The following is an 18,617-nucleotide window of genomic DNA, read 5'->3' as shown; positions in this document are numbered from 1 at the left end:
CGTGCGGTGCCGTGGTGGGCGTGGGGCGCTCGGCCGTGCACCTCGGCTCCACGAGAGCGGAGCGGGCGGGAAAGGGACAGAGAAGAATGTATTTTAATACAGAAGGTCAGATACCCTCATAGGAGTCATCCAGCCTGGGAATGAGCCCGTATGTCACATGCTGCTCTGTTGTTCCCTGCTGCTACAGGCAGTTGGGAAGATTGAAGTAAGGGTACCATGTGGTCTCTGAACTATTTTCCGATGTGTGGGTGTAGGGACGTGGCAGCAGCCTGGCCTCCCTCCAGCCCTGGCTCATACCTGCATGCAGCCCTGTTGGACTGGGGCTCATGAGGCTGCCAGCACTTAATACTCGTTTTGTCACTTGCCTACCAAACGTGACCAGAAGAGATGCTCTTTGTTTTCTTACTGTCATTATGAAATAGTGTTTCTGAAAGAAATAGTCATGGTGTATAATTGAGCATAGCAAAGGGTTTCGTTCTCACCTGTTACTGTTCCTTATGACCCACATATTGTATTTTTTTTAGCCCACCAAAGTAAAGGAATAGTAGTGTTTCCATTGGGAAGGAGATAAGCCTCTATTCAGAAGGGTTTTCTTAATATTTAGTATAAACTCTTGCAGTCTTAATTTTACAAAGAAAGAGGTTTGTGTAGTCTGAAACTGAGACAGAAATTATTGCCCTGGGTCTTAAGGCAACTCTTTATGGAAGAATTACGTGGTTGTCTTTAAAAGGTGTGTAGAGTAGCTTGTTTATGATTTATTGGTCATTCTTCCTCTTTCCAAGTTAAAATTTTCTCACGCCTTCTATCAAATTACAAGTGGAAGTACCACTAGGTAGTATTTTAACATCCAGGTATATTCTTCTCTTTTCTATTCCACAACGCTACCCCTGATTCTGGGCTGTTCTCCAATAATACAGAGAGCTCTTTAGGATGCTGGGGGAAAGTTCACCCAGTTGTACAGACTCTCTACTTACTATACTGCCATCACAGTGCTGTGCTTCATATTGTTTCTTAGCCTCCACTCAAATTTTGTGGTGGTGTCTGCCTCAGCGTTTGCTGGTTATGGTTAGTGTCTGGATATCTTTGATGCTACAAGTAGCAATATATATAGGTTGAGCAATTTCTGGGTTGCTCTAACTCGTGCTGAGGAATTGCATTTGGGACTATTCGTACTAAGTCACAGTTTGTCAGCAGTTTAGGATGGAATTTGGAAATTTAAAGTCTGTTTGGAAATTGTCAAATTGAGTCAGCTCATATTAAGCTTAATGCCTTCATAATACATACGAATGTCATAAAATATGAGTGATGTGGAGGGTAGAGAAGACAATAGAGTCTTTGTTTTAGAGACCTGAACCCTTCTCCTCCCCCATCCCATAATGTTTAGTGTTTACAGTAGCAATATCTTAAGTATGTTTTAAAAGATATTTTCTCCCTTAGGTAGCCAAAGGGATGGTCATCACTATCAAGCTGCTGTATAAAGCTTTTAATTCATTCACTTTTTTTTTTTAATGTTCCAGATTGCTGGATGCTATTTTTCTACCAGCTGTCATCACAACACCAAATTTTATACTGATCCTGTTGAAGCTGTAAAAGATATACCCAATGGGGCAACTATACTTGTTGGTGGTAAATATTTAAATTCTTTATAGATACAATCACATGTTTTGTTAATGAGATACTTTTTACTGTTTTGTTGTGCTTCTTTTAATCAGTAATTTGAGAATCCATGTGCTTGAATTTTTTTTTTAAGCAAGGGATTTCCTAATTTGCTGTTGAAGGGGGGGCTCTTTCAGTGAGAAAATCCCAGTTTATTTCTTAGGGGAGGGAAAAAGCCTCAGAAAAATCCTTAGTTCTTTTTACCAGCTAGTGAAGTGTTAGACTTTACTTGTGCCAGAAAATAAACCTGGGCTTTTTCGAGTTCTTACTGTTATTCCAGATAGTGAAGAAACAGAATTTGGTTTGATTATTTTCATGGTAGCATTCTCTATACTCTGTGTGTGTCTAGTTGCAGGCTCTCTGTGACCTTGAACAAATTGCTTAACCTGTTTCTGACTTTGAGGCAAAATGCCTTCTAGGAAGAATTATGGTAGTTTTTTTTTTGTGGTTGAAGAAGAACTGAGGCGGAGTGGCTGGGAATAAAGTGGTAGTAGCTGTAATGTTAGAACCTGGCATAAGACTTGGGTGTCTCAGATGTGGAGAGGTATTTCAGTTTAGGCCTACTGAGTTCTTGCATAATAGGTAGGAGTGTAGGGCACCTCATCCTAGGTGGAGATCAGGGTTACTGTGCTTCCAGCTACCCATCTGCATGAGAGTGGTAAAATTCCCAGATTTTTATCACCTAATTATAGGTGAAGCTTCATGGGAAGAACTCCTTGCTCCTCCTGTTTGACATTATGTGCATCAGAGAGATGAAGATTAGTTGAGTAGAAAGAAAATCAGTAATAATGAGTACAGTGGTTAGGAGACACATCAGGTGGGGCAAGGTCCTGGAGCCCTTCTCCTGAGGGCTGTTTGGGTGTGAGCAGACCTCTGATGGTTCAGTGGCTTTGATCCAAACAGGGAAACATTTAGTGACTAGGAGATTCCAGTACTGGGTTGCAGCTGCTTTCAGACGTGTTGGTTTATTTCCTCAACTAAAGAGCTTGTCCTATTCAGATATTTTAATTCAACAGTGCATATTCTTAAACTTCTGATTAATCTGTTTCAAACACTTTTTATATATTGAATTTTATTTGTATGTAGGTTTTGGATTGTGTGGGATTCCTGAAAACCTCATCGGGGGTTTACTGAAGACTGGAGTAAAGGGATTAACAGCAGTCAGTAATAATGCAGGGTAGGTATTCATATCTTTGTGGTCTCATATGTGCAGACTGAATATGCCATTCGTGTAAAAATGCTGATATATATGAAAAAGTCTTACTTTTCATTGCAAGAGTTTTCATATTAACCACATAGCTTTGTTCGGAAGTATTATTTTTGGAATGAGCCAAGAAGTGCAGTACTGTATGTATACTCAGCTTTGTCAGGGAGTAATTGTCACTGTTGTAGACAGGTGCAATTACATATATTTATATATACCTATAACTGGTTGACTGTAACTGAAGATTCTGACTTAAATGCTTTAAATATAGCATCAGTGATTTTTGTGTGTGTGTGAAGTTGTAAATAGGAATTTTTTTTTAACTGCAGTTTAGTTTTTTCTGACTTTCTTGCTGTAATTCTGTTGCTTTCAAAAAATCCCAAACACCACAATAACAGTGAAGAAAGATGATGAAAGACCATGAATGGAGAGCCTCTTTAATGGGTCTTGGAATTTATTTTTTTTAAATGTTTGTCCATTAAGAAATTCACGTGGAGCTGACAGTGAGAATACTTCTTTTACATGTAATTTCTTAGCTTCTTATGAAGGCTAATTTTTACATAAGCTGGTCATTTTAGTAGACTCCACAGTAGCTAATGATGTTCATATAGAGAAATAACTACAGCCACTTTGGTTGAAGTGCATTAATAAAATATAAATGAAATGAAATTAAAATATTGATAATGCAGAATAGAATTCCTTGTATTTGAGATCAGAATGGCCAGTTGCAGTGCTGTTAGATGAGTAGCATCTGCACATGGCCTCACTCTGGTTCAGTAACTATGAAATAGCACCTTTGACAGCATAATAATTCCAGTGTAATTTAGTTCACTGTAGATTTAAAGAATACTGGAAGACTGATATCTCCTAGTGGCATTGTACTTATTTTAGCAAATTTTCTTGGCTTGGGGAGCTCTTTCTGAACTCTGCTGTCTTGTGAAAGAAGTCTTCTCACAGCTAGATGTACTGGAGTTACTCACCCTTACCTAGTTGGTAAGGAAGATAGTTTGTGAGCACTCTTTCAATTTTGTTGTTTGGATTTTTTAAAATTTCTTTTTTATAATGTTCATTTTCAGCAAGTGGTAATATCCGTATTACTACATTTTCTGTCAACTTTTTATTTTTGAGTGCTTTATTTGTGGTGAAATAATAATGTGAATTTTGTGTTGTTTTCATGGCACTTCATTAACGCTTGCAATTATGACTGATTTCCTTGGGGTGGAAGTCTCCCGTCTGTTCTGTAGAAGTCCAGCCTTTAGCCAATTGCAGAACAGGATGAAAAAAAAAAAACCACTGGGAAACTGTTGTCTCTTGTACCTATGCTAGAATAAAAGAGAGAGTTTATGTCTAGCAGAAAGGTTGTTTGGGTATGAACTTTGTTCTCTGTACAAAATGAAATTACATGTCAAACTTTGTTCCTTCAATTCCTCCAGCCTTGTCAAGGAAGTGAATTAGATGGGTTTTATCTAATAATGCTTTGTGCTATTTTCAGCTGCATCATTATATCTCTGTCATACTTTGTCCATAGACTTGGTTCTAAGCTGACTCTATTTAACTTAAGTTACAACCAGAATACCCTTCAAAACCAGAGATTCAGTATCTCTCCCTCTCCTTTCTCCTCCCTACTTCGTGTCTCCAGCCCCACCTCTCCCGGGCCCCTTCCTTGCCCCTCCTGCCTTCTGAAGCTGGAGGTTCACAATATGTTCTTCATTTTTTTTTCAGTGCTTCATTCTTGCCATTGCACATTCATTGGATAACAGATAGGATCTGTATTGGGATTTGGCACATACAGTCAAACTCAAGCTCTTGTGGGAAACAGTTTCTGCTGGATGGTAAACAGGAGAGAGAAAGAGATAAATCATTTTAAGTGAAAGATCAATCAATCACTCAGAGTAGAGATCATTCACATTCCTCATCTCTGAATGACACACATATGTGCATAATGTAAAGTGATTGCACAGATGCTTCTGACGGGGTTGTGAGGGTTTAAATATCAAAAAAAGGGAAAAGAGAAGTGTTGCGGAATAGAAAGGAGAAGATACTTTGTATTATCTTCTATATATAGTTGATAAGTGTTAAAGGTTAGAATTAATTTTCCTTGAAATAGTGTTTACTTTCCTGAAAATTCTTTGGACTTGGAGGCTGGAGTGATTACTGTACAACATTTGGTTGCTGGTGGGAAAGCACAATTTAATTCCATTTTTCTCAAAACTATTTTTGCATGAACATTCATGAAAGTCTGGGAGGCTCCTTGCAGAACCGTGTGATGACTTGAAAATACCTGAGGGCATCTCGACTTTTCATAAGTCTGTTTTGTAAAAATCCTGCTTTTGCTCTCATGTTGAACAGTATAATTTACTTTGAAATTAATTTAATAATAAAATATAGTCTCATCTATCATTTTTATTTATTGTATTACTACTATGTTGGACTCGGCCTGCTATAGTTAGCAGGGTTTGGGAACTAGGTTAAAGCACAGATAATCATCATTAATAAAGTCAAAGTCCTCATCAGAGCAACTGACACCGTTTAACTGGACGCCTTCCTGTGTGACCCTGCTCTGGCAGGGGGGTTGAACTGGATGATCTTTCGAGGTCCCTTCCAACCCCTATGATTCTATGATTCTGTGATAATTCAATTCACCATTCAGTAAAGTGTAGACAGTGTGTATATATGTATCTCAATATAGGTACTGTACCATTCAATTTCATCTTCAGTTCATTTAATCATGTCAAAAAGTACAGTGATATTATCAAATATTGCAATACTAATACATGGATTTTAAAACTGAAGTAGCACAGCAGTCATATACCTTGCAGGGATGGTATTCCAAGGGTGAGATGCTCCTGGAACCTTGAGATGTCAAGTGCTTTGAGGGCTGAGTAATGAATCTCTTTCCAAGATGCCTCAGCATTCATTGTGTTTTGCTTGGGTGCTGCTGTGCTGCAGTTGTTGTCCTGCTGTGCTTCATCTTCCTGACTGCAGCTGTTTTCTGTCTCAGCTCTTCCAGCAAACAGGAAGCCACTGGCTGTGGTTAGGTTTCCTCATCCTGCAGTGGGTTTAGAAGGAAGCTTCTAACTGGAACGGGGAAGGAGCCAAGGACACAAGCAGAAAACCTATTCTGGAAAGCAGTGCAGCTACATGGATTAAGTCACATGTCTTTCAATATGCATGAACCACAAAATGTGTTACCGAGCTATCAGCTTATAACTAAAATAGCAGCAGTGGAGACAGTGCCTCACTTACAGCTAGGGGACAGCAGAAGGTTCAGCAAAGCCTAGAAATGCTTCCAGTGTCTGGAGAAAACTTTAAAGGAGTAGAGTGTTCACAAGTTCACACCTTAGTGTTCTGTGCTGCAGTGTAATAGGGAGGAAATTCCTCCTGCAGCTCCTTGTTCAGATCCCATAGTTGCTGGCAGGTAAAGTCCTTGTTCTGGCTGCTGAAAGGCTTGGCAAGGACGGGTTGTGCAGTGGCTATCGCTGGCTGAAAACACCACCCTGCCAGAGGGACTGCTGCCGTGCTTTACACCCAAGCCTCCGCCCTCTGCTAGCTGGGGAAAAGGCACCTTTAGGAGTAGTTACTCTTTTGCCAAGCCAAACAAGGCAAAGTGTTTGAAAGGGAAGCAGTACAAATATTCAGTATCTCTGGTATTTACACAACTTGCTGCTGGGGAAACTGTAGCTTGTGAACGAGGGAGATAGTGAAAGATACCATGGTGGGTGGGTATGCTTCTGAAATTGAACCTCTGATACCACCCTTATAACTTAGAGTTTTGCCTGCCTTGTTTGTATGTTAGATACTTTTTTTACAGTATGTTATCATAAGCACTTTAAATTTGGAGATTCTGTCTCGGTAAGCCACTGAAACCCATTTTATTAAATTGCTGCTGCATTATAGTTTAAATTTGGATTGCTCCACATATGTAAGTACGTCCTTATTTTAGACCTGGCTTCAGTAAATTCCCAACATAGTTGTGATGACCATTCAGTACATTCTTGCAGATGGCTGTTTCTTCATCTGCTTCTGACTTCATGATATCTTCATGTATACTGATTTCAAGTTACAGTGGATGTGGATGTTTCAGGTTAGCTTTGCTAAAAATTCCCTAATGCAGGCTGTCAGACCTGTTTTTTCAGGATCTGAGCTATGACAGGAGCTATATTCTTGCCACCGTAACCAAGTATCTAAAATGAAAGTTTAAGAAATTGGCACCAAACCATTATTTTTACTTTATTTGGCATAATGAAATGGTTAAATAGTTTTGACTATAACCACATTCTGAGATAAACACACTTATTCTGTCTCTACCACCTCAAACAGCTGAATTTTTACTTGCTAAAGGTGAAAGTCCATTAATTGTAGTAGCTGCATGTGTGATCTGATTTTTCTGTCAAGTGAGCTACTTCCCTCTGGGCTTTATCTGCTTTTGAGACTTAAATATACATACTTTTTGAATGCAATGGCATTGGACAGTAGGGTTACATTTACAATAGAGAAGTCACAGTTAATGTCTTAATTACTAATCACCTTGTGATCATCTAAAATGAGATTGACAGCATGCTGTCAGATTACCAGATTCAAACTGCTTAAAAGGCATTAGCAGCCTTTTGAACCTTTGGCTTCTGTGCTCTTTTTGAAGAAGGGTTTGTTTTAATTTTTTTTTGTCTATATGTTACAGTGTTATGCATTAGTAAGGAGAAAATGGCTTTGAGATAAACAATTGAACTGTTGGTCATGATGCCTGAGTGCACTCTTATTTAGTTATGTTGAACATGAGACCCTTGTTTTCCTAATGGGCTCTCTGCAGTTGCCAAATCTCCGGGTAAGGCACTAGTCTATGGCTTCAGATGCAATGGCAAACCCATATTCTAAAGCACAAAAGGTATTTTTATTTTCTTAGCAATAAAATATTTTGAATTAAGGCAGGACTGACAAATGTTATGCATCTTAAAGTTTGAAGTTATCTCATTTTTCAGTCATTGCTTTGAACTGTATGTTTCTGTTAGAAACAGAATGTGTCTGCCATATTTCCCACAGACTCCCTGTTTTTTCTTGCATACATAACCCTGGTGGCTCAATTCCATCCTTACTGAGAAATTAAATGCAAGGTCACCAATGACTCTTATTTCTCCTGGTGGAGAGATAACAGGTAAAATTGTGCATATGGCAAGTTAGCAAAACAATGAGGCAAGGTGTATATAAAATATTGTCAGTTTGAATTTGATTATTTGAAGCAGTTTGCTTTTTTCTTTTTTAAATTAATCTTCAGTCTTTGTAAAGAATCTCATCAGATACTTTATTACAGCTGTGAAATTGGTGACACTGTGTGAACTGCAAATCCCTGAAAATCTGACCAGGTCATCTTACTAATTTTAGTGTGGAGGTTATTTAGAGTTTTGGCAGTGTGAGTACTAAACTTTGCACCACATGGAACTATTGAGAAATCGGCTGTGCAGATGACTTTCTGGTTGTGATTGCAAACAAAGAAAAAAATAGGTATAAAACTCAGCATCGTCAAGGAACTGTGTCAACATGGTTTTGGAAAAGTGACAGTGAAAGTTAAACCTGGCTTTCAGCCAGGAGACTTTAGAAATATAATGCATTCATGATGAAATTAAAACATTTATGGGATTAAGTCTGTACTATTTAACCTCACTGTGGAGGAATAATATGGTAAATTTATAAAGTTTTGAATAGAGTTGGTTTGTTTATTGTAATAAAACCACAACATGCCACTTCATAGTAGAATGGAATGTAGAAAGAGGAGACCTTGCTGCCGGTGTAGCCATGCAATGTACAGCACTTGTCCTCTTGAAAAATTATCTGCCTTTGCAGTCTTTTGGTGGACTTGGCCTTTATCCCTGTACCCATCATTCTTGCAGAACTGAAGCCTCATATTTGGTGGAGAATGGTAGAGGAAGAATACTGCCACAGTGCGATGAGGGTTGAGCTGAGATGAAGTTACCAGAGCAGAGAGGACAGAGTGCCCCTAATAAGGCTTTAGAAGTGGAGGGAGTGCAGAGCAAACACTGCGGAGAAGCAGCAGAGCGAGCTTAAGGCTCAGTCAGTTCAGCTTGCACGCAGGCCTTTGTGATTCCCAGCAACCACGGGCTCCCTTATTTTATTTCCTGCTTTCTCCCCTCAAAGTGAAAGAAATACCAGGCTGCTGAGCTGAGAGAGTTTCAGCACTGTGGCTCTTTTGTCCTTTGCCATGGGCTGAAAAGATGGTGAGATGGTTTCTGTGGTTTCTGGGAGCTGTGACCCACTGCCCTGTTTTCTGTCCTGCCTGTTCCTTCTGACCAGGACTGGCTTAGCATGTGGCAGCACCTGTACTCTTCCTCCTTTTTTCTTTTTGCCACTTTTTCTCAGAGAGCTTCTGCCTCTCTTTTCTGCTTTTCATTAAGCAGTGTGCATTAGGACAGAGGAAAATGTTGTAGGAAAAAGGACATAAAAAAGGTGGCCAAAGACCGTGTCTCAAGAATCAGTAGGGTCATTAAGCAACGGCCTTTGTCTAATTTACCTTTCTATGAGCTGAATCTGTTTTCTTTTGAGAAGTGATCCTGCCCCTCTACTCTCCCCTGGTGAGACCTCACCTGGAGTCCTGTGTCCAGCTCTGGAGCCCCCAGCACAAGAAGGACATGGACCTGTTGGAGCGTATCCAGAGGAAAGCCACAAAAATGATCAGAGGGATGGAGCACCTCTTGCGTGAGGACAGGCTGAGGGAGTTGGGGTTGTTCAGCCTGGAGAAGAGGAGGGTCTGGGGTCATCATAGCATCCTTCCAGTATCTGAAAGGGGACTACAAGAAAGCAGGGGAGGGACAGTTCACAAGGGTTTGTAGTGACAGGATGAGGGGTAATGACTTTCAGCTAGAAAAGGGTGAATTTAGCTTAGACGTTAGGAAAAGTTCTTCAATATGAGGGTAATGGATCACTGGAATAGATTGTCCAGACAGGTGGTGGAGGCCCCACCTCTGGAGACATTCAAGATCAGGCTGGATGAAGCTTTGAGTAGCTTGGTCTAGTTGGAGAGGTCCCTGCTGGTAGCAGGGGGGCTGGACTGGGTGACCTTGGGAGGTCCCTTCCAGCCAGCCCAAACATTCTATGATTCTATTATTCTTTGTCCTGTTAGCTGACTCCCGTTCCTCATCTTGCCCTCATTCTATGTAATGTAATGTATAAGGGATTATTGTGGGACATGGTCTCACTATTAGGTGCCAGATGGAGTACTGGGGAAGATGAGTCATCAAGAACTGTTACATGGGTGATTGTTCACATGTATTTTATCCTTGGTGTGCCCTCACTTTTGTTGGACATCTTCTGGCAAATGCTGTCTAGTAGGGGTGTACTCATTTTCTGCAGTAAGGCTATAAAGGATCCCTTTCTGATGCTGCTGGGATTATAATTTGTGATCATTTTTGTGGACCTATGAATGTGCATCACTAAGAACTCATATCTTCAGCCACGTACCTTCTTTCATGTTGGGAAAGATTCATGCTGTAGTTGGGCACCCCAGTGAGCCTGAAAGCTTAAGGCTGTGTTACTGAGAGACAACAAACAGGTAGTTGATGCATTCCTTTTAGTTGGGGAGCCCACCTTGACTTCCCTAGAGAGTGTAGACCTATTGTGAGATGTCATGGCATGTAACCTGGAACAGGCCCTTTTGAAAATTGAAAAGCTGATACAAAGTAAAAGATAAGAGATGAGACCTTTTTAAGCAGGCAATGATAGAGGAAATTGTTTTCCTCTCCCACTCCTAGCCCCTTGCCCGGAAAATTTCTATCTCTGGAACAGGTCCATCTGTTAACAATTTTCATGCATAGTTATGCAACACTCAGACCTGCTGAATGCCAAGAGAGACTGCTCATGTATCTCCAGAAGCTGACTAGTGTCTTTACATGAAGCATTCTCCAGTAGGTCCAACCATTAGTAAGCTTTTTTTGCAGCAACAGTAAGTTACAGGGAACTCCTTTTTCTGCCTGTGGTGGAGACATGCCCCAGGATTCTTACTATATGCTTATTTTTTTTTTCCCCTCAATCCTTATTCTTCAAGGGTGATATAGTTACCCTCCCATCCTTCCAATCCTGAAATTCTGAGATTAGAAAGGTCAGGTAGAGGAACATGTTGGCTCCTTTTTGGCCCACGTGTTTTAATTCTTCAAAATTCAAATTCATGTTAATCTTTCATGACCAGTGATTTCTGGTCTCTGTGGGATCTCCCATGAATATGCAGTGTAGGTTCTGGAGAATCTTTGAATGGTGAGTATAGTGGATGATATATCTTTAAGAGATGTGGAATAAAGCCCTTGTGGTCGTTGACACTGCTCATTATTGTTTTCTAGTGTTCCCAGTAAGGGCAGCCAGTCCATCCTAACCACACCTGCTTTTATTAGACACCTGTAAGCGTCTTTACAAAAAGACAGGAGAATGTAATTATCTCCTTTTATGCAAAAAAAATGCACAAAAAGCCATCTCATGTCTTTTGCTGAAGTAATGTGATATCCCAAGTCTCCCTTTTCATGCATAAGAATGAAAGTTTCTCTTCCCTACTTAATCAGGCTGTGTGGGGCTTGTTGGTGTGTGAATCTTTTATTAGCTTGGACATTTAGGTAATCTGTCCTTCCCTCTGATGCTGCAGAATGCATTTTGCTTGAGCCACCAAGGAGAAAGGTGTGAGAGCTGCAAATTACCATTTATCTGGAGTGCAACACCATCATGCTACCTTTGACTACTTCCAGTATACTTGAGATAGGTGGGCTATATCTGGCTAGGAGATGTCTTTGGCTGATATTTTTTATTAGAAATTAGTTAGTTTTTGATGGGAAAGTTTTGTAGATCTGAGAGGGACAAAACAATAAGAAGGCATGTGTTACTGAACAGCCAGGTCTCCTTAATTTTTCTTGTTTGTATCTGTAGAATGGGGAACTTGGGTCAGGTTCAATCTCTTTTCCTTCTGTTGATTGAGATTCCATCCTAATACTGTATGGGGAAGCTTTTAGAAATCTTAACAGTTTGAGAGCAGAAGAACACATTCTCTGTCTAGCACTGGTATGTACTTTCCCACTTCCAACAGCACATGTAAGAACTACACCAACTTCCATCATGCCTTTTCTCTTTCTATCTAGGGCAACATATTTTTATTACAGTCACCTTTGTTTAAATTTTTCAAGGACTAAATCCAGCTTTTAAAGTAGATACACAGGATGTATTCTTTGCGTGCAGTTGGTAAAGGATATTTTTCTCTTTTTATGGTTACTATTGATAGGAAGGGTGTTGCCTGCAAGACAGGTATTTTAGGTGTAACATTTTCAGCATAAACATAATTTAATCTGAAAAGTTAAAAAAAACTTTTGTGCCTGAACCAGCATAACCAAGAAAGGAGCAAACTGTCGAAAGGGAGAGCGAGTAACAAACAATTGCCATTAAATATGTTATCTTGAAATAAATTATCATAAACTGTTGGGTTTTAAATTTTTATTCTGGGATAAAGATGTGAAGAGCAAAGGTTAGGGAGGGTAGGAGTGGGAGCAGCATTTTCACTGCTGTATGAAGCGTTGGTTTCTTAGTGCATTCAAATATAAGAAAAAACATATGAAAAGTAACATAGAGTGAAGTACTCATGATGAGTTTTTGGACAGACGTGAAAGGTAAACTGGTGTGTGTGGAAGGCAAAGGGCTTATTTTAGCTGGAAGGCTGAATTCAGATTGCAGCCATAAAAAAGGTGGGTAACACTGTGTTTCTTTTAAGAAACGTAGATCTAAAATAAACGTACAAGATGAGTAACAGCAATTGGATTTTGTGATGCTGCTTTGCAGATTAAATGTGCCTGGGGATGAAGTAATTTTGTCTTATCAGGAAAGCAGAGGCTCTTGCTACTTGGCTTTCTGAAGGTGAAATTCCGCTTCTTGTTGTGCTAGGGAATTAGGGTTGTCTGTGCTCAGTGACTGATCCTTACTGCAATTCTGTTTTACAATAAGTGCCTTTGAGGTGAGGGAGTGAATTAAGAAATGAAGAACAACTTGGGATGAGTGTGACAGAGAATAACTTTTGTGCAACTTCCTGTTTCATTTTTATAGGTAACTTCTTAACTACTGACTTTTGTTTGAGAGAAGATACTGTCCTGTAGTAGATGAGGAAACTATATGGATCCTGTGTAGAATCCTGCAGGATGATACTCAAAATGCTGTTAAGAGCAATGTACTCCAGTCGCTGCTTTTGAGACTGTAGGAGTAATGATTATAGATCTTAGTGGGTTAGGGCAGAAGTTTCTTAGCTGTTACAAATCTGCTGTTGACCCTCTGTTGCCATCCTTTTCTCATGTGCACTCATGCTCAGCATTTTGTTGTCCACAGGCAGAAATATTGTGTCTGCCTGTCGCTATTAGATAGCTTCCAAGTTTTGCAATGGTAAGAGTGGTGTTAACAGCCTGATTGATACACAGAAGTATCAAGCTCTAGTTTGTATGCAGTTCAAGCTGCTTACAAACCAGAGCTTGTTCTTGAACCACAAAGCACTGCACAGTTTTGCCTAACACCTGTACTTCTGCTACAGGGTACTGTAGTTACACAAACCCATTAAACTGCTGTTGGATATAGGCTAGTCTGTTCTGTTTGCTTACTGGCTTTTATAACAGGCTTGATGGTTTTCTTGGGAGAGGGATCATCCTACGTTGTGTGACACTAGACATGAAATTCTGGCATTTGTATTTTTAATCTTTTTTAAAAACCCCTTTCTTTGCCCATGAGATTTGTCTTTCTACTCAATTCCCATCTTTTTTAGTTTCAAACTACGGGATTTTTTTTTCCTGTGGAGAGTTAGAAATGCAGCTTGTTTCCAGGCAGCGCACATTTTATTCTCAAGACCTTGGCACAGCAGCAGTTTTCACATTGTATTGGAGTTATTTTTTTTTTTTTTTCAGTAGGACAGAGTTGGACAGTGTAGCAAACTTTTGTAGGAAGCCATGTTCTTTACATCTAAGGAACACAGAATAAATTCAGAGAACTAGATCAGAGAAGCTTGTTTCACTTCCTCTCATGGAGTTTCCAAACCACCTGAGTATGTATAGAAGTGGGCTGTCTTCTTAAAATCGTCCTCATTATGCATGCAGGTGAGAAGTCTGTGACTGCACATCTGTCTGTGCAGCTGTTGTCAGTATTGTGGCAAGAGGTGAAGAGCTGTTGCTGGTACTGTTCTGCTCAGCCACTCTCCTTCACATGCAGCACAGCAGCACATGCCGTGGGATGTTGGCACTCCAGCAAGATTTATTATGCAAAAACCCCACCTCTCAGCTCACTCAGCATTGTATTTTCATTTTTAATTTTTTTTTTTCACTTTTTTGAGCAAGATAGTGTTTTTTGATTGGGGAATGTAGGTTTATATTACAGGACTTACACTTGTCTGCTTTACATTTTTTTTTTCCCCATCACCATAGCTTACAGAGACAGGGTTAGACTATATAATTACTGATATTTTGGGTAAGGTGTAAGGAGGGAGATAAGAGGAAAAGCAGTCTGATGCAGTACTTTCTCTATCTGCTTATTAGTAGATAGGCAGTTAATTTCTGATAGTACCTAGAGAAGGAAGCAGATAGCCATGGTGGTGTAAGAATACAAAAAAGTGTGAGATTTGTGTAGGAAAGGGAAATATTTTGTTAAAGCAATCAGTAGAATTAGAAAATACAGGCAACTTTTTTGGAGTTCTTCTTCAGGATTGGTAATTTCAGTAGGATACCTATATTGTAAGCACATGTGCACGTTAATTACTGTCTCCTGAAAGCTGGGTTTGGTTTCTTAAAGGATTTAAAAAAAAATTCAATATTTTTCATCCTGAAATCTCAAACCATTGTGTGGATAATTAAGTCATACTGGGCTGAGACAACTAGTAGCAGGTATACATTACTTTTTGGGGGGTGCTTCTAGATCATTGTATCTTTCCCATGGTAGGAGTGGAAAGTCTGAGCTCTCCACTCATGTGTTGCAGAAACCAACATAAATGAAGAGGAGCTTTGCTTACGTGTACCAGTCTGCCAATGTACTGCATAACGTGTTGGCAGTGTGAAAGAAACATGCCTTTGTAATATCATCTGTGTTTATTTCCATTTTTATATTTTAACTTTTTCATATTGCAATAGCTTTTTTTACAGAGGCCTTTTGTTAGAGTAACTCTTTGAAATATGTTCTTGTCCCATCAATTCATAATGTAGGGTGACAAATATCACAAAAATGCTCAAGTGATAGGATTAATCTCTTTAGGATATGATAATTTAGAAATGCTGGCACAAGGAAAATGTATGTTATCTTTGGCATTCAGTTTAAGCTGGTATTATGACACAGACAAGAAAATCTTGACTGCACTATTAACGTCTTTTGCTGGAGTAGGCTATTTCTTGATGAGAAGGTGAATTACTTAATGTAATAAAAACTTTAAGTACAAATATTCTCTTACGTTATGTACAAAGCAGCACTATAAATGTGAACGTGCCTTCTTCCTTGAGGTGCTAAGCAATGCCCAGCCTTTTTCATAGGGAGCAAGAGTTTAAGCAAAAAATAAGTCTTCGTTCACTGGAAGCCGGGTTGTACTGTGTGTTACATTTTATCATAGAATCATAGAATCCTTTAGGTTGGAAGGGACCTTCAAGATCATCAAGTCCAACCATTGAGCCATTAGGGCTCTAAAGTCCTCTGCTAAAACAGATCAGAATCTGTCAGGGTTGGAAGGGACCACAAGGATCACCCAGTTCCAACCCCACTGCCAATTAGTAAAGCTTTTTGAAGGAGCAGATATGTAAACTCACACTACTTCTTAAGCTGGTGTTTGTAGCTGTTACATGTGAAGTGTCTGTAAAATGAAGTTTTAGAGGTATTTAGTACTTTGGTAAAGGTGAGGTCGGTGCACTGGACTGCTGAAGTTTAACTGTTGCTTTGATGTTCTTCCTCCTAAGAGCTGGAATTTTATTTTTGTCTCCCAGTCCCGCATGTCTAAAGTGGGGGGACATGACTTTGTCCTGTCTTGTTAAGTCATTAAAGTTTACCAAGTACTTTGAACGTAACAGAACTCTATTATAAATACTGAGTATTGTCTGGCTTTTTCTATGCAGTGTTGACAATTTTGGACTTGGTCTTCTGCTTCAGACTAAGCAGATAAAACGCATGGTGTCATCGTATGTTGGAGAGAACGCTGAATTTGAACGCCAGTATTTATCGGGCGAGCTGGAAGTTGAACTTACACCTCAGGTAAGGAGTGTCTGTACGAGACTAGTGATTTCATCTAGAACACTGGGTAGGATGGTGCTTAAATACTCTTATAAAATTATTTTGCAGTTGAACTGTTTTACCTGTGTGCAGATGTGCAGTAAAGACAGATGGCACTTGCCATCTTAGGATCGTGGGCTGTCAGATGCAACTGGTCTGTTAAGAACTAGCTGGTAATACTATGGGAATCCCTTTTATTGCTTGTTACATGATACTAATTTCAAGTGTATATTTTTAGATATATGTCTTTTCTATTGTACAGTATTTGATTTTTGGTAGTTCCTCGCAGACTGCAGAAAAAGACATGAAGTATGCCCACTGCTGTGGTCCATAAGGTGAAAAAAGCCAGGGAGTTGCAAGATTCCCTTGTTGTTGGCAGCTGGAGTGTGCTTTTATGGATGTGGTGTGTGAGGTGTCTGCCATCTAGTGGGTAGGAAGCAAATTGGAAGATTTCAGTTGGTCGTGAGACACTGACTCTTTTGGGCTTTTTCATTAAATCTTAACTAAATTAAGCTCTGCATAGCGTTATGAACCAATATTTACAACTTTGCTTTCTAGCACCATAGTTTTAACAACTTTAGCACTGCCAGGGTACCCAAGTAGACTGAATGCTATGAAATCCTAAAATCACAAGTGTCAGTTGCATTCTGTTGAGGTCTAGTTTTGTGAAATAAGCACTCTAAAGCCTACAGCATAGTACTGAGTGGCACTTCCAAACGTGACACTTAACCTTAGGGCTTTAAACAGCTGGTAAGTCTCTGGGAAAAGCAACAGTCTTAAGTTGTTATGGACAAGAGAGTCTTGGGCTCCATCTCTTGGGAATGTCTCTTAGAATCCCAGAGATGGGCAGAAAAGCTCCTTTTATACCCAGTCATATGTCATGTTAAAAACGGTTGTCTCTTTTCTCATAAGCCACTAATCTCACCTTTCTATCACCTCGCAATTAATTTTTTCCTTCTTCTACTTAATTTTCAATGCTTTTATCGAGTAAAACCTTGAAATTCTTGGACCTGTAATTGGCTTTGTGGACTACACAGACAAGCTATATAGATCCAGTGAGAAAGTACCTCATATACAGTGTGCAGTGGTAAACAGTTAGGTGAATTAATGACTTGATAAGAGCTGCAGTAATTTGAAATACTTGTGTCAAGATAAAATAGCCTGTTGGAAAATGCTCTTCAAGTTTGGTATTACTTCAGGCAAAATGGGGGACTGTTGTGTGCTTGTTGCACAGTAAGGCAGAGGTCATGGTGACATCTTGAAATGCTAAGGCTGTTTGGAACACAGGACTTTGTGTCATTATATGGGTTGCATCTGCCTCTTTCCACAAAAACTTACTAGGAGTTGTTGTGTTTCCTGCAGGATAAGTAGGGAAAATGCAACCTATGTTTTGCAGGCTGTCAAGCTAGATAGCTGACCATAACAGTCTTTTCTTGCTTTGAATCTAGAAAAATATATTTTAAAAAATGGAAAACTACACCAGTGAAAAGCAGACAGACATTTCTTTGGCTGAAAGTCCATAATTAAGGCTGATGTGAAGCTTGGGCTCTTAGTATCTGTGGTACAGCTGGACATAAAGTAGAATCTAGATGAGGTAGTCAAATAGAGTAGAAATAGTGTTCTGTCAGCTTCTTAGTATTCTTAGCACGAGCAACCCAGATCACTGAACTCTCTTCCTTTCTTGATCCACTGCACATGGCTGTTTGAACTTGGAGTGAGGAATGAAGTATTCCTTAAAAGGATGGAGAATAAAACATAAATATGTAGGACTAGTATGAAAGAAAAACCTTGTAACGTATGTAGCCAGCTGGGAAGACAAGAAGAGCTCTGTATTCTTCTCAGAGTAATGGTTTGGGAAGCAGCGTGCTGGGGCTTGGGAGTTGATGGGGAGTGATGTGACAGTCTGCTCCAAAACCGTTTGTTGCTGCGTGTGAAGCATTTCTTGTCATATCCAGTGCCTGGCCCCCAAAGGAGAGGGAGCTGAAACGGGAGGAAGATATAGATGTGATGGTCTGCTGAGGTCAGAAGGAAAAGCTCCAAATGACAGTGTTTTAAAATAAGTACATGCCAGCCACTCTTCAAAGTCTGATTTCTTTTTCCCAGATGACTAGTTCTTAAATATGCTTTCCCATAGGGTACACTTGCTGAACGTATTAGAGCTGGAGGAGCAGGAATCCCAGCATTTTACACCAGCACTGGCTATGGGACCCTGGTGCAGGAAGGGGGTGCACCTATCAAATACAACACAGATGGCACCATTGCCATTGCCAGCCAGCCAAGAGAGGTAAGATGTCAGTTTGTTACTAGGAAGCCTTCTGCCTTGAAAACTGAATTTCTTACATACTTTCAAGATAAACAGTAGTTCAGGCCATTCCTGTTCAAGTTTAACCTTTGTATATTATATTTATATATATACAAATATGGGGAGAGGGCAGGTACTGAAATGGATGGTTGCCAATCATGCAAGGGGTAATGAAAAAAACGTGGGCACCCAAAGGGAGACCACGCA

General features: G+C 39.8%; 1 protein-coding gene across 1 annotated transcript; it reads left to right on the top strand.

Annotated features, from left to right (window-relative positions):
* Positions 1 to 1,517: 1,517 nt before the first annotated feature.
* Positions 1,518 to 18,392, top strand: LOC103781602 (succinyl-CoA:3-ketoacid coenzyme A transferase 1, mitochondrial-like; the record flags this gene model as incomplete). The annotated part of the gene is made up of 4 exons (XM_008949326.1): positions 1,518 to 1,626; positions 2,743 to 2,833; positions 15,955 to 16,090; positions 18,243 to 18,392. Coding segments are annotated over 4 exons (486 nt in total), but the record flags the coding sequence as incomplete, so codon positions are not given.
* Positions 18,393 to 18,617: the final 225 nt, after the last annotated feature.

The sequence above is a fragment of the Merops nubicus genome, unplaced genomic scaffold (assembly GCF_000691845.1).
Source record: "Merops nubicus isolate BGI_N331 unplaced genomic scaffold, ASM69184v1 scaffold52961, whole genome shotgun sequence".
NCBI lineage: Eukaryota > Metazoa > Chordata > Aves > Coraciiformes > Meropidae > Merops > Merops nubicus.
This window is presented reverse-complemented; position numbering and strand designations above follow the sequence as displayed.